Source organism: Amphibalanus amphitrite, unplaced genomic scaffold (genome assembly GCF_019059575.1).
Source record: "Amphibalanus amphitrite isolate SeventyFive unplaced genomic scaffold, NRLGWU_Aamphi_draft 000042F_arrow, whole genome shotgun sequence".
Taxonomy (NCBI): Eukaryota; Metazoa; Arthropoda; class Thecostraca; order Balanomorpha; family Balanidae; genus Amphibalanus; species Amphibalanus amphitrite.
In genome coordinates this window covers 729,130-744,299 of record NW_024881538.1, presented here as the reverse complement: position 1 = coordinate 744,299, position 15,170 = coordinate 729,130, and the positions used below count along the sequence as shown (strand labels likewise).

General features: G+C 48.1%; 2 protein-coding genes across 12 annotated transcripts; one reads left to right on the top strand and one right to left on the bottom strand.

The window, feature by feature from the left end:
- Positions 1–418: 418 nt before the first annotated feature.
- Positions 419–9,918, top strand: LOC122376317 (mitotic checkpoint protein BUB3-like). 11 transcript variants are annotated; one of them, XM_043356134.1, is made up of 3 exons: positions 419–498; positions 6,000–6,266; positions 8,717–9,918. In XM_043356134.1, exons 1-3 carry the CDS (start codon positions 445–447, stop codon positions 9,455–9,457), a joined length of 1,062 nt encoding a protein of 353 aa, XP_043212069.1. In that variant the 5' UTR covers positions 419–444; the 3' UTR covers positions 9,458–9,918. The 11 variants fall into 11 exon arrangements, with proteins under 11 accessions (XP_043212069.1, XP_043212100.1, XP_043212083.1 ...); XM_043356165.1 differs by lacking the exon at positions 419–498 and adding an exon at positions 747–797; XM_043356148.1 differs by lacking the exon at positions 419–498 and adding an exon at positions 755–924.
- A 120-nt stretch (positions 9,919–10,038) lies between these two features.
- Positions 10,039–14,562, bottom strand: LOC122376383 (protein TsetseEP-like). Its single transcript, XM_043356219.1, has 3 exons — positions 14,020–14,562; positions 11,194–11,823; positions 10,039–10,792 (listed from the first exon to the last, which is right to left on the bottom strand). Exons 1-3 carry the CDS (start codon positions 14,099–14,101, stop codon positions 10,656–10,658), a joined length of 849 nt encoding a protein of 282 aa, XP_043212154.1. The 5' UTR covers positions 14,102–14,562; the 3' UTR covers positions 10,039–10,655.
- Positions 14,563–15,170: the final 608 nt, after the last annotated feature.

Here is a 15,170-nt window from a genome sequence, read left to right as displayed (position 1 = left end):
CCTCTGGCTATAACTCGTAAACCCTTCGTAGTATAACGCTAAAAATAAGAGATTATGAATCTACGGTACGGATAACCCCCTAGACGCAATTTCATCAAAATCTGAGAGGTAGGGTGTTATGGCTTGGTCGATCTGTCGTGGAACGCCCCAACTGCCAATGCACTTAGGTCATAGGTGAGGAGAGGAAGGGTTATGTCATATGTCAACATCATAGAAATGGCTTCATCTGAGCTGTGCCTATTGTACATAATTCAACCAATCTATGCATTTCGTTTCTTGCAATCTACTCATGCTTTCATTCCAGCTTCAGAGTAATCATCCCATATTGTACGTCTTAAGATATTGATTTCTATGGCGGTTTGCAATTACTAGCCACGTCTCACCTCAGTTTGGTGGCCCCGCATCGGCCCACTCGGCTGCTCTAAAATTGACTTACGGAGGAGGATGGTGGCTTTTATTTTAGCTTCTCCGCCGACTGCGGGGAGCGCCGTCGCCGAGGTAGGAGCAATAATTAGCTTATGTTTGGGACTAATTTCCACGCTTAATTAACATTTTAATGTTTTTTTAATTAATTCATGTTAATCCTTGACGCATTCTCTTTCTATTGATACCATCCACCGGTCTGAGAATTACTGCCTTGCTGCGTAAGGGCCGATAAAAGATCACGCTTTTAGGGGTATCTCTTCAACATGGGGCAGGAGCAATAAATAGAGTGCTCTAATTTTAGCTTATTTCCCTGGTATGTCACCAACTGAAACTGAAACGAAAACTTCTCGGCCTTGTTGACGCGGGCTACTGTTTGAACCTGAACTGATTTGTGTTGGATTTGTGTAATATACCTTTTCTTCCAGCGGTTGGTATTTCAGCGCATTGGCTTGGCAGTGCATTTTACAAGATACCTATAAGCATTTTATTTCCTTTTTGGTGGGTGTTTTTGTTTTTTGTTGTTGGCTGAATCATAGGCGTCGCCAGAGATTGTCGGTTGGGGGGGGCAAAATCAACTTTTGTGTCAAAAACTTGCCTTTCCCCAGTCTTTACTCACTCGTTTTACATATCATTCGACGCGCAATGGTGCGAGGAATCCGATGGTGACAAAGGTTTCCTTCTAGCTATGACATGTAATTTTTTACAGAAAAATTCGAAATTTTGAAATTTCATAACAAAACGACTGGTAGAATTATAGTGGCTGCGATTGCCGACGCACTGCAGAGGGCCCCTGTGCAGACGCTCGACGCTCATGATCCTTACCCATTAAGGGGTGAAAAACGCTCCATTTAATCGGATCACCCTGCTAGAACCTCCATTCACGCATGCATGCAGAAGTTTTACGTGAAATGCATAGGACTTATCCCAGCCGCCGATCGTAGCTAAGTTGGGCATTCGGCGGAGAGTGAATGTCGGAAGTGTGAATCGGAATTCGGAAGTAATTCATCTTTGCTTCAGTGAGATGAAGTGTTTTGTTCACTCGAGTGTGAACAAAAGTTTCTCGTTTTTCGTGTGAAGGGAAGCGCTGCAAACGCGAACAAAAACTGTTCAACGGAACCAAAAGTAACGCACGGCATAGCGGCAAGGGATCCCGTAGAGATAGGTTTGTGACTTCCAGGCCATTTCAGGCCACTCAGGGTCAGTGCTGACTCTCAGAAGCCTGCTTAGGATCCCGGAGATCGACGTGGGTCACCTCAAATATTTACGTGTACGTGGTGCTTTAGGGCTTTCCGAGCCCAAGGTGGGGCCCTCAGAAGCAGTGTGGGCGGCGGGCGCTAAGAGACTAGGCCCAAGGTGAGCCTGGAGCCCTCGGATAGCAGTGTGAACCCTCGGGGTCTGTGTCGAATCCCTAAGGACCCTACGTAGGGACATAATAAACATGTGTTGCGGACCTCGGAGGGACACGTGGGCTGTGACCCCTCAGATGCCGGCTTGGGGTTGGCAAAGTCTGTCGCCTCAAAAATTTGGCTGAACTATCAGAGGCCAGTTAAGGTTCTCAGAAATGTTTGAAGGCTCAAAGATCCCTGTATGGGCCCTCAGAGAACATGAACACCAGTGGGACTTTCAGAGGCCGGTTTGGGCCCTCTGAAAGCTTCTTTAGGGCTCACTGGAGCTCCTTAGGAGCCTTTGTTTAAAGCAAGCTCATGAGCCCTGCGACACTTGTACGGTAGGTACTTGAGCCTGTCGCAGACATTTGACGAGTTGAGAAAGGCCCCGAAGATTTCGTTTCACGCTTTGAACGAAAATTGTGTCAGCACTCCAAAACTTATGAAAATCAGCTGTAAAATGTAATAAAGAACGAACTAGGAACATGTAATGAATCAAAGCATTGACATTTCCGAGTCTGGACTCGGAGTCTTGAAGATTTTGGCGACTGCAAGTCAGACTCTGGTTTGAACTGCACGCTCAAACCGAGTCTGACCTCACAGGCATTCTCAGAAAGGTACCCCCATTTTTTCCCGACTCCAAAATCTCATCGGATCTGTATCGATCTCAGGGGGTGCCCGGTCCGAGGTTGGGGGGGGCAAGCTGCCCCGCTTGCCCCCCCGTGGCGACGCTAATGGGCTGAATATATCAATATGGTTTTGCATCAATTTTTCTCCTCTGACTTCATCACCAATGAAAACTGCCTACCTCAACTTTCGTTTTTTGATAACTAAAATGGTGGAAGTCATAGCTCATTCTCAAAATCAATTTAACACAGAGTTCCATTTTTCAGGACTTTGGTGGAAAATCACTACTCTTGGGGAAATATTTGCATCCCCAGAATCAGAAAAAGCATCATTATTTCACCCGTTAAAAAAGTTCCATGTATTCGAAACCAAAGCTACATATGACTTAACAGTTGGATGCATCAATGTCCTCCTTTTCCTTCATATCCTGGTGGTGTTTCACCGGCGATAGCAGCACGATGCTCTTACTACGTGTCATATCAATATTGGGTTTCCATGGAGACGTCAACGGTCAACAAGCCCATTGCTCCAACACTACCACAAGTGCGATGTCAGCAGAATAGCAGCATGCTGCTATCACAGGTGAAACACCACCCCTGTCAAGATCCTGACATGAAATCCTGCTTTATCAAATGGTGTTAAAAATGATCTTACACCCTTTTGCAAAAATACAAATGAAAAATATTTGCACACCCTTTTAAAAAAGTATTTCAATTTATTTTTCCCTTTTCTCATTCTAGGACATGTTTTTCTTCATCGGCACAGACGGCACACCCAGCCAAAAGCCAATTTTAGATTTAATGATGTCAAGTACCATCACTGAAAGGAAATAGTTCACTTTTTAACATGGGTTTTGAACTGGAATAGCAGTTCCGTAGCTTGGGCTGAGACGAGCATAAATCAGGAGCTTTTACAGCCCAACGATCACCCTAGGCAAAGATATTCTTGATATAGATAGACAAATTGAATTATAAGTGGAAAACAATGGGAACGTTTTTGGTTATATTACTTTAAGTTGGCTACACATGTGTTTCGATATACATCTTTTTCAAGCCATAAAGACAAAATAAAATGTAAATAATTCGCCTAAACATCAAAGCTGTCAAAATAGTTTGCGGCACAGATTAAAATTCAAATAGCAATGCTTCACACCCGTCGCTTATCACTTTGCACTTCTAGTTTTTAGATCGTGCAAAATAAGTTCAGCCGTAAATCTGCTCAGTTTCACTTTTCCTGCATTACCATTTAGATTGTCAAAGATGTGAATATAAGCTGCTTCTACAGCCTGCCTATGCTTCTTTGTCAAACCCCTACACAACACAGACATATCATCCCAGTTGGGGAGATGTCCCGCCTCATCTACGTGTTGCACAAGGGCGTTGGACAGACGGTGGTACCTAAGGTCACTCTTATGCTCCTTTTGCCTGGTTTTAATGCCCCTGTATGTTTCACCGACGTAACATTTATCACATGCACCACAAGGAATTTTGTAAACGACACTATCCTCATTAGTAGAACCTTTCTTCTTCGTTTGCACAAGGTTTTTAATGGTCAGGCCCGCTGGGGATGAAATATTGATAGTTTCTCTTACAAAATTGTCCACAGCTTCTACTTCTTTTGATGCTGGGACTGAGAGATACCTCCTCTTGCTATTCCTTGTGGCGTTTGAAGCTCTAGCTCGTATTTTGACGGCCCTCTTCTCTAGCTGACATAAAAGACCTGGCGGGTACTTGAGTCCAATAAATACTTCTTTAATGTAGTTCAGCTCGTCCCTGATAAATTCTTCTGAGCAAATGCGAAGTGCTCGAAGATAAAATCCCAGCACGACTCCAGTTTTTGTTCGACTGCTGTGCGCCGAGTAGAAGTGTATCAGGTCATTCTTGTTGGTGGGCTTCCGGTACACTGAAAATACAGCCTTGTTGCCCCGATTATGGATGCACGCGTCCAGAAATGCAATAGTGCCATCTTCCTCCTCTTCGGAGGTAAATTGTATCTTCTGATGCACACTGTTCAGCTGCTGCAAAATACAATTTAAATCCACATCTTTGTTGATGATGACCAGAATGTCATCGACATACCGGAGCCAGGTCGTATCGGTACCAGCAATGCTCAAGAAGTGGTCCGCTTCTAATGTCTCCATGAAAAGGCAGGCGAGTACCGGGCTCAACGGCGAACCCATCGCCAGGCCATCAATCTGCTTGAATTCTGCTGTACCCGCCAGGTCTTTTATGTCAGCTAGAGAAGAGGGCCGTCAAAATACGAGCTAGAGCTTCAAACGCCACAAGGAATAGCAAGAGGAGGTATCTCTCAGTCCCAGCATCAAAAGAAGTAGAAGCTGTGGACAATTTTGTAAGAGAAACTATCAATATTTCATCCCCAGCGGGCCTGACCATTAAAAACCTTGTGCAAACGAAGAAGAAAGGTTCTACTAATGAGGATAGTGTCGTTTACAAAATTCCTTGTGGTGCATGTGATAAATGTTACGTCGGTGAAACATACAGGGGCATTAAAACCAGGCAAAAGGAGCATAAGAGTGACCTTAGGTACCACCGTCTGTCCAACGCCCTTGTGCAACACGTAGATGAGGCGGGACATCTCCCCAACTGGGATGATATGTCTGTGTTGTGTAGGGGTTTGACAAAGAAGCATAGGCAGGCTGTAGAAGCAGCTTATATTCACATCTTTGACAATCTAAATGGTAATGCAGGAAAAGTGAAACTGAGCAGATTTACGGCTGAACTTATTTTGCACGATCTAAAAACTAGAAGTGCAAAGTGATAAGCGACGGGTGTGAAGCATTGCTATTTGAATTTTAATCTGTGCCGCAAACTATTTTGACAACTTTGATGTTTAGGCGAATTATTTACATTTTATTTTGTCTTTATGGCTTGAAAAAGATGTATATCGAAACACATGTGTAGCCAACTTAAAGTAATATAACCAAAAACGTTCCCATTGTTTTCCACTTATAATTCAAAGATATTCTATTTTTCGTCCCGGAAAAGGTGTCTTGCGTTGAGGATGTGTGCCTTGCATATATTTCCATCCAGTATGAAAAGAGCATGGGTCCCGAAAATTCTTCAGAAACTAGAGAAATTATCTACGAGAACTCTAGACAAATTCTCGTACTGATCAATTAGGACATTCAGGGGAACATTATCAGATCGAGCAGATCGCCCAAATGCCGGTGGCTGCGATAATTTCTCTGTTTCTGAAGAATTTTCGGGACCCATGCTCTTTTCATACTGGATCGCGTGTGCCTTACAGAAACTGAAAAGTTCTTCCTATATCAAAATATAGAAAATAATATTTTGTTATAAAAAGGTTTTATTTTCTTTGCTGATTATTTTGAACATAAAAAATCATAAATCCGTTGCAAAAAAAATAATTTCGTGAAAGTGAACTATTTCCTTTAATGGTGTCACGACCCTGATTCAACATGTTGAGTGATCTCTACACAACTAAAACTTTTAGTTTAAAAGTGTTGACAGGCATTGCTTTTGTTGTTAATCTTACCTTACCAAGCATTGGCACCCTGACGCTGACTTCGTTCCCTGGTAGGTGCCCCTGCCTGCCGCAGCAATGGCGGACGCCAGTCGCTCAGAGCTGAAGCTGAACTCACCGCCCGAGGACGGCATATCGGCAGTCAAGTTCGGGCCGACGTCGTCCCAGTTCCTGCTGGTCTCCTCGTGGGACAGCACGGTGCGCCTGTATGACGTGGTGTCCAATACCCAGCGTCTCCAGTACAGCCACTCGGCGCCAGTACTCGACTGCTGCTTCCACGATGCGGTGCACGCGTGGAGCGGCGGCCTCGACCAGCAGCTCAAGGTTGGTACGACGCGGCCAGCGGACAGTCGACGCAGGCAGCAGTCACAGTCAACACAGCCAACACAGTCAACAGTCACAGCCAACAGAACACAGTACTAGCTATTACGGTCCAGGCGATCACAGGCAACTGTTCGGTCACGGAGCTGACTAATGTGGGACCGATTCCCTTCTTCCATATCATGATAAAGAGAGTACACGTGCAAGCTTTGTTACATAGAAATAGCCGTCACTTTCCCCACGTGTCGGCACCGTCCACCGACCCGGCGGGTCGGCGGACCGGTCCTACATTGTGCAACCACCCTGCATATAACGCACAGGCACTGGCGAATCAGAATCAGAACCACAGTTGCAATACAAGTCTCGGCCCGCTCAGTCGTCTCTCCTTCCGCGCCTCCGCGACAATATGTGGGACCGATTCCCTTCTTCCATATCATGATAAAGAGAGTACACGTGCAAGCTTTGTTACATAGAAATAGCCGTCACTTTCCCCACGTGTCGGCACCGTCCACCGACCCGGCGGGTCGGCGGACCGGTCCTACATTGTGCAACCACCCTGCATATAACGCACAGGCACTGGCGAATCAGAATCAGAACCACAGTTGCAATACAAGTCTCGGCCCGCTCAGTCGTCTCTCTCCTTCCGCGCCTCCGCGATAATGGTGGCAGCGGCGGTCGAGGGGACTTGTGCCCCTCACCACGGACCCCAGCCTCTACATCTGCACTGACATCGCAGACTGGTTAGTCCGTGCTCCGTGACGGTGTATCGCCCCTACGTCACGTCATCGACTAGGGAGCTGACCATCCTGGACTCGTCATCGTCCGACATCACCGTCTCCAGTGAGTAGCTCTGCCCGGCAATACCATCTGCCCTGCGGCAACGTCATCAGCTGCCCTGGACTACTACGGAGCCCGCCGACAGCGCACGGCTCATCAGCCCGCGCCGTCCTCCTCACCGTCATCGAGTGATGGACACCACCTCGCTGAAGGACTCAAGATCGGAGGAGAGAAGATAAAACAAAAACTTCAACGCTAAATTCAGGACAAATTGGCACCGAAATCAAGAAAATTCACCCATTATGAACTTTTGCTGTATTTTCGTCAAAAAGTGACAGTGAAATTGTGCTGTGAAATTTGTTTTAACTTCGATGTGTTTCAAAAACCGTACTGTTTCATTATCCGTTTTCGTCAGTGTTCTGTCGTTTGTTGCGCTTCATTGTGGTTGCTCACCCCAAAATTTACGGAGAAATTGCAAGTGCATTTAAATTTTGCCTGCACTTTGCCGTGTCATTTTGACACTAGTACCTAAGCATACAAAGAGCATATTCTGAAGTCGGTATGAACATTCAAATACGTTAATCGTGGTCAATTCACTGAAATTATATTGTATTGATATTCGGCCAAAGATGCCGAGGGCCATGGAGATGCCCAGGGACGGTCCCCGCCAAGAGTGCGGAGGGATCGCCCGGTAGTAGGTGTAATTGTCACGAAACTTACTTATCTGTTCATACCATTTTGTGATACGCTCATATGGAAATTTCTTTCTCCGTCAGCTAAACGTTTCCTCTCTTTGTTATGATCGCTTCGGTTCCCTACGCTTCCCTGGGGGAGGGAAGATAATGTGGGACCGATTCCCTTCTTCCATATCATGATAAAGAGAGTACACGTTCAAGCTTTGTTACATAGAAATAGCCGTCACTTTCCCCACGTGTCGGCACCGTCCACCGACCCGGCGGGTCGGCGGACCGGTCCTTCATTGTGCAACCACCCTGCATATAACGCACAGGCACTGGCGAATCAGAATCAGAACTACAGTTGGAATACAAGTCTCGGCCCGCTCAGTCGTCTCTCCTTCCGCGCCTCCGCGACAGTGGCTGTCATGGGGCTGCAGTGTTATGATCGCTTCGGTTCCCTACGCTTCCCTGGGGGAGGGAAGATAATGTGGGACCGATTCCCTTCTTCCATATCATGATAAAGAGAGTACACGTGCAAGCTTTGTTACATAGAAATAGCCGTCACTTTCCCCACGTGTCGGCACCGTCCACCGACCCGGCGGGTCGGCGGACCGGTCCTACATTGTGCAACCACCCTGCATATAACGCACAGGCACTGGCGAATCAGAATCAGAACCACAGTTGCAATACAAGTCTCGGCCCGCTCAGTCGTCTCTCCTTCCGCGCCTCCGCGACACTAATCAGCCACAGTCAGTCGACTGACCCGACACATTCTAACCATTAGATTAAAGCAGCTGTGATGGAAGAGACACAGCAAAGTTTTCTTGTACCTAGTGTATTGGTTGCCCGACGCCTTCAACGCTGTTTGGAATAATTAACATGGCCGTGGTCTGTCAAATACCTGTTAAAAATTGTGGTGTAAATAAGTTAAAACAGTGACCACTCTTTTTTTGCCTTCCCGTGAGTTCCCAAGATAATGAGTGGACGTTTCTCCGGTAGGTGTTTGACTTCAACACCAGCACGGAGACGGTGGTGGGCCAGCACGGGGCACCGATCCGCTGCGTCGAGTACGCCGCCGAGGCCGGCGTGGTGGTCACCGGCGGCTGGGACAACTACGTGAAGCTCTGGGACCCGCGCCAGCAGCGCGGCACCGGCGTGCACGCCCAACCCGACCGGGTGTACGCGCTGAGTACGTGCGCCGACCGGCTGGTGGTGGGCACCGCCGGCCGCAAGGTGCACATCTGGGACCTGCGCAACATGGCGCAGCCGCTGCAGAAAAAGGAGGCGTCGTTAAAGTATCAGACTCGCTGCATCCGCTGCTTCCCCAACAAGCTCGGCTACGTGCTGAGCTCAATCGAAGGCCGAGTCGCCGTCGAGTACTTCGACCCGAGCCCCGAGGTGCAGAAGAAAAAGTACGCCTTCAAGTGTCACCGCATCAAGGAGGCCGGCATGGAGTACGTGTACCCGGTGAACGCCATCAGCTTCCACAACCAGTACAACACGTTCGCCACGGGCGGCTCGGACGGCTACGTCAACATCTGGGACGGCCTCAATAAGAAGCGTCTGTGCCAGCTGCACCGCTACCCGACGTCCATATCGTCGCTGGCGTTCTCTCCGGACGGCAGTGTCCTGGCCATTGCCAGCTCGTACCTGTACGAGCAGAAGGAGACGCCCGACTACATCCCCCCAGACGCCGTCTACATCCGGCACGTTACCGACCAGGAGGCCAAGCCCAAATAGTGCGGAGCGCTCACTGTACCGTCGGCTCAGGACCAACGCAGCGCCAGCTCCGACCGCACCGGCAGGGGAGGGGATCCAGAGACAAACAGATGGCGCTGGCGTAGCCGTGAATCTGTGTGAGTGAGAGCGTGTGCGACGATGTTCATGTGAACGAAACGGGGCTATATGATGGAATTGTGCCCATTTTGCATGCTTGTGTGAATCTACTCTGCCGCTCGCATCTCAGAGTGCCCGAGCCGAGCGGTTGTGTCTGATTTAGGGGATAAAGGTGTGTGGTTTTAACGCCGTGTGTCTGTCTCATGGCATCAATCATTTTCTGCCGGCGCTGCGGCGCCCGTCATACGTCCATTCGTTTCCCTCCCCATCCCCATACTGCCTGCAGTGGAATGCCATCGCCCCTCCCATTTTCATTAAGTGTGTTCATATGCTGAAATTCTGGTCAAATATATTGTGACGTACTTCTCAGTGCAATTTGCTCTTGAGTGCTGCTTGATTTTTACACGACTTGCTGCCGGTGACAAGTCATTTTTTTTTGCCTTGGAAGTCTGAATGCATCCACAAATGTTTTATAAACGAGGTAACATGTATATAACGAATGTATTTAGTGTCATTTCCTTCATATGATAAACTGTACCAACCTGCTGGTGGCCTGAGAGTGACACCACAGAGAAACTTCAATCACACTAACGAAAAGAGGGCCTCTCTGACATCGACACGAACGAACAGCAACAGTGATCGCGAGTCTCTGGCTCGTCACCCTCTGACTGGACACAATGACGATGTGCTGTGGGCGTCATGGCTATAGTTCGGCAATAAGACCGAGAGTCACCGGCCGCTCCCGCTAGCTAAGTCTCACTCGTCCCGAAATGCTGCTGTGTGAATGACGCCGAACGTCAGACCGACCCAGTTACCATAGCGCTGAACGATCACTGACCATCAAATGAGCGAATGCCCCTTACTAACTCCACCTTACCTTGGTAGCTCCGTGCTGCAATCATATCTACTACTTTAGGACAAACCGATTGCCTTACAAAAACACTCAAACACTTTTAAAGCCGGGCACGGACCCGCCCGTAAGTAAAGGTGCCATAAGCCGAGTTGCGACGGGGTATCTCGACCAGTCTTGGCACCGCCGTGGGTAGAACTAGAAGGCAGAGACATCTATAGGCTGCATGCAGAGTCACCTAGCGACGACGGTTCAAAACAGCCAGATGCAGCAGACCTCCCCGGAGCGGGCGCAGCGAGCTCGGGTGTAACGAGGCGCGGCTCCGCACCTCTCGCTCGGCACGCAGTCGCCACCAAACACTCCGCACGCGGCTGCGTGCTGAGAAATGTCTGTGGAAAGAAATGGAAAGCACGTGATTAGACTTACAGGCGACAACGTAGAGAATAGGTTCGGTGATTGTCAATTCCGCATCGACATAGGACGCCTGATCAGTACCGACTATCAACCTGCACGTCGCCATCTTATCATCATTGATAAACGCTTGTCGCTTGACCAGTCAGGATCAAGCTGCTGGTATAGCCTGATATTCTTGATAATTTTAAAATGCACGGTTGTTAAGTACCTAACAATTAAGCGAACGTTCGAACAGTGTGGTGTTGTGTCTCGTGATATAATGTTCGAGGCCAAAATAAAATGTTTTGCGTGTGCAGAAGAAAATCGCAATTATGATTTTCGCCACGCTGAATCACCGAGGGTAGCACATATCTACAGAATCCAGGGCGGCACTGACCTTTGAAGCAGCACTCGTAGCCCTCTTTGTCACAGATGCCCTCGAACGGCTGGTTCCACCTGTTCTCGGCGTTGGGACACTGGTCCGCCGGGATGCACTCCCCGCCGGCCTGGAGACACTCGGCCGCATTGGTAGGGGGAGCGATCACCACCGCATCGTCCAGCGGGTCTCCAGCCGGGGCGAGCGGCTGCTCCGGGGTAGCTGGCTGCTCCGGTGCGGGAGGCTGCTCCGGAGCCTGCTTCGGAATGACTGGCTTCTCCGGGATGGTTGGCTGCTCTAGAGCCTGTTCCGTGGTAGACGGCTGTTCCGGGATAGACCGCTGCTTCGGAGCCTGGCGGGCCTCCGGGGAAGGCTCAGGCTCCGGCGTCGGCTCCGGCTCGGGTGAAGGCTCTGGCGCCGGTTCTGAGGAAGGTTCAGGCTCCGAGGAAGGCTCCGGCTCGGCTGAAGGCTCTGGCGCCGGTTCTGTGGAAGGCTCAGGCTCCGGCTCGGCTGAAGGCTCTGGCGCCGGTTCTGTGGAAGGCTCCGGCGTCGGCTCCGGCTCCGAGGCCGACTCTGGCTCTGGTGAAGGCTCCGGCTCAGGAGCTGACTTTGCAGCGCCTTCAGGCTTGCCTGCAGATAATTTCCTTGTACCTGACAGACGAGTCGTTATTTAGTCATAGGTATTACTATAACATACTAAATAAATAGATAAAAACAGCAATATTATCCGTTCTTGTTGGCCACCACTTCCTGATTTGAGGATGTTTATTTCAAATTTGGACTATTACTATGACCGAATCTGAATCACATTCCGAGCAGTTACGGCAGCTAAGCCTTTATGCGACATTTAAGCAAACACTGAGTTGCATATGCCTAATAGCCTACACACGGGTGTCACTTTCCAATATTTATTGGTACATACCTATTATGAGGTTATCCGTGGAGCCAACAAATAACTAAATAAAATTACTTTTAGTTTTATTGACGTTTCGGTTCCAAGCAACCTTTTCAGAATTACAATTTATAGGTATACGTATCAAAATGATACGAATATTGATTTTTGATATATACTATTTAATCTAATGATACGTATTTTAATGATACGTATTTTATAAACAATACATACGTATTTTAATGATACGCATCATTTTGATACGTATGCTTACATTTTAACTTGTAATTCTGACGAAGGTTGCTTGGAACCGAAACGTCAATAAAAGTAATTTCATTTAGTCATTCGTTGGCTCCACCGATAACCTCCTAACACAAATATGTCCTTACCTACATAATCATTATTTATTGGTATACGGCTCTAATGTTTAATTTTAGGAAACCAAAGCCATTTTTACCATGCAGCCCCATAGGGTAAATGTTAAAATTATGTAGGTAATTATTGGTAGGGCACGGGCCCTACCGAGCTTAGGTATAGGGTAGCCTGGGGCAAGACGCCCCAGATAATTTATTTTGCTACATAAATTTTGTCCCACATCACCTGAAAGGCCAAATTTGTGCTCAATGCGTTCTTTGGACATTTTACTTTAAATTGCACCCCTCAAATTGATTCACTTATGATCGGACTCCAAGCTAGGAAGTGATTTGTGAAGCAACTGCAAATGGGGCATTTTGCCCCAACCCCAGGGCAAAACGCCCCACGGCCTGGGGCAAGTAGCCCCATACCTTAGATTAAAGATTTAACATGGTAGTTGGCTAAATCTTATGTGAGAGGTCCGTTAGACCTCTGGAGGCACGGCACTGAAGCTAGCACATTCCATCCTGTCAGGTGCTCAGCATATGACACTGTTGTATGAGCAGGTTTTTCACCTACCTCATAAGACCAAATAATAAATTATTGCAATGCAAATGTTAACAAAATACTTCCTTTGCCATCCAGTTGCTGAGAAAAATACACATAAAGGCATAGAAACTTACTGTTCGCCAGCTATCGAACATTAGAAAGTGGGTAGCCCCAACAACACAAGAGGTAAAACGCCCCAGGGGCTTTTTGCCCCGCGACCTACTGGGGCGTTTTACCCCATCACGTAGTTCGGTCAGAGAACAACGCCTTGCACTCCAGTAAGACATAATTTAACACGAACCAACCCGGCATGATAAGCGTTAGACAATAGTTGCTCAAAATACATAAAAGTCGTTAATTAACCTAATGTGGACCATAAAAGAACGCCATGATTCATAATCTGACAACAAAACATAAAAATCACTCAAAAAACACATTTTTGGCTATATCTCCCGAAATAGTCATCACAATTTCTTTCCAGTCTGCTCATATAATGATCATATAGTGCACGTTTTATAGAAGAGATGATGTTTCCCCAGAACCCTGCCAGTTCCGAGAAACATCGGTGAGGCGTTTTACCTCGGCGGGGCGACTTGCCCCGGTCTACCCTACGCTCAGCTCAGGTAAATACCAAAACGACACCCATGAGCTTATATAACGATTGATGAATGTTGCACCTAATCCTTTTCCGTCGGTTGAAGTGTTTGAATTTGTTGGATTGATGCCTGCCCGAGATTTAAGCAATATAACCACAGCCTACACTAGGCGCGTACAGGTGCTAAAGCATGGGGCTGAATGGTGCGGTAACGACTCAACATGCAGGATCAAATAAGATGGTTTCACGTAAAGACCCGCAAAAACTATTATCTATCTTATGTTGACATAAAGCGCACAAGAACTTCATGCAATGTCACAACTCACAAGTATCTACCTAGATCATAAAAAGGCCAAGACATGTGCATATGCATGAGAGGAACAACAGCTTAAGTCTGAAAACCAAATACCAATGAATAAATTGAGCGGAAGGTTCTGTAGAGAACGCAAAGACTGACCGTGCTTAGGGAATCCGCCGACTGCAGTTGTCAGCAGGACCAGCAGGAGGGGCAGCAGCAGCGCCGACGAGCGAGCCTTCATGGTGACCGCGATCAGCACACTGAGAGCTACTGAGCGACCGCGAGCGATCACCAGACTGACTGCAGAGCTGCTGAGCGACCGCGAGCGATCAGCAGACTGAGAGCTACTGGGCGACCGCGAGCGACCAGCAGCTGCACGAGGGTGACCCTGCCTGTGCGCGACCGCTGCGGGATCCTTTCACCGGCACTGGTGACGTCATGTGTTTGTCTGTGACGTCACCGGACCTTGATTCGCGACGCAGACGGCCCCGCGACGCGCCAGTTCCCGGAAAATGAATCTGTGTTTTGAGTGGAACGAACACAACATCAACATGCAGCCCAGCGGAATGTATTTTGGAGAAAAGGCTATGGCATGCTACCGAGTACCTAGGTATGTAGTACTCCAATTCCGACGTCCCAAAGCAAGTTTATGCAGTTGATCGACATTGATGTTTTGTCCACGAATAATACCAGTAAAACGCCTTTTGGGCGAAGAACGAGCGAGCGAGATAGTGAGCCCTGCACGTGCAGAAGGGCGAGAGGGTACTTCCAACGGGCTTGTGCAAAGCACCCTTCTAACCGGTCGCTAGCGGTGTACCAAATTTGAACGCAATCGGCCCAGCCGTTCCTGAGATCTGGAAGCGGCATTCTGCACGTGCGCACGTGCAAACGGGGTCCAAAATGACTTTTGCACGGCACCCTACTAACCGGTCCCCAACCGTGTACCAAATTTGAGCGCAATCGGCCCAACCGTTCTCGAGATCTGGAAACGCCCCCTGCACGTGCGCACGTGCAGTAGCACCCTAACCACAACACATGGGAATGCATTGCCTGGTGGGTGCCTACCTGTATGCCAAGTTTCAGCGAAATTGCCCCAGTAATTACTGAGTTACTGAAATGGGAACAAATTTGGCACCTCTTATTGTTGTATTTTGCACGTGCAGTGGGGGTCACTCACATAGATGAAGAGTATCCGACCTTTGGTAGAAGGGATGCAGCTACCCTATAAAAATGACCGCAAGACAATCGCTCAAGCCGCTGCTGAGATATGGGCCTCTCAAAATCATTACTTTTGCAAAACTGCTTGAACA

Excerpts from the sequence above, each read along its gene's own strand:
- LOC122376317 (XM_043356134.1), top strand. The coding sequence starts at position 445 with ATGGTGGCTTTTATTTTAGCTTCTCCGCCGACTGCGGGGAGCGCCGTC. Across the intron at positions 499-5,999 it reads CGGGGAGCGCCGTCGCCGAG|GTGCCCCTGCCTGCCGCAGC; the intron begins GTAGGAGCAATA and ends GTTCCCTGGTAG. Across the intron at positions 6,267-8,716 it reads GCCTCGACCAGCAGCTCAAG|GTGTTTGACTTCAACACCAG; the intron begins GTTGGTACGACG and ends TTTCTCCGGTAG.
- LOC122376383 (XM_043356219.1), bottom strand. The coding sequence starts at position 14,101 with ATGAAGGCTCGCTCGTCGGCGCTGCTGCTGCCCCTCCTGCTGGTCCTG. Across the intron at positions 11,824-14,019 it reads CGGCGGATTCCCTAAGCACG|GTACAAGGAAATTATCTGCA; the intron begins GTCAGTCTTTGC and ends CTCGTCTGTCAG. Across the intron at positions 10,793-11,193 it reads CTACGAGTGCTGCTTCAAAG|ACATTTCTCAGCACGCAGCC; the intron begins GTCAGTGCCGCC and ends TTCTTTCCACAG.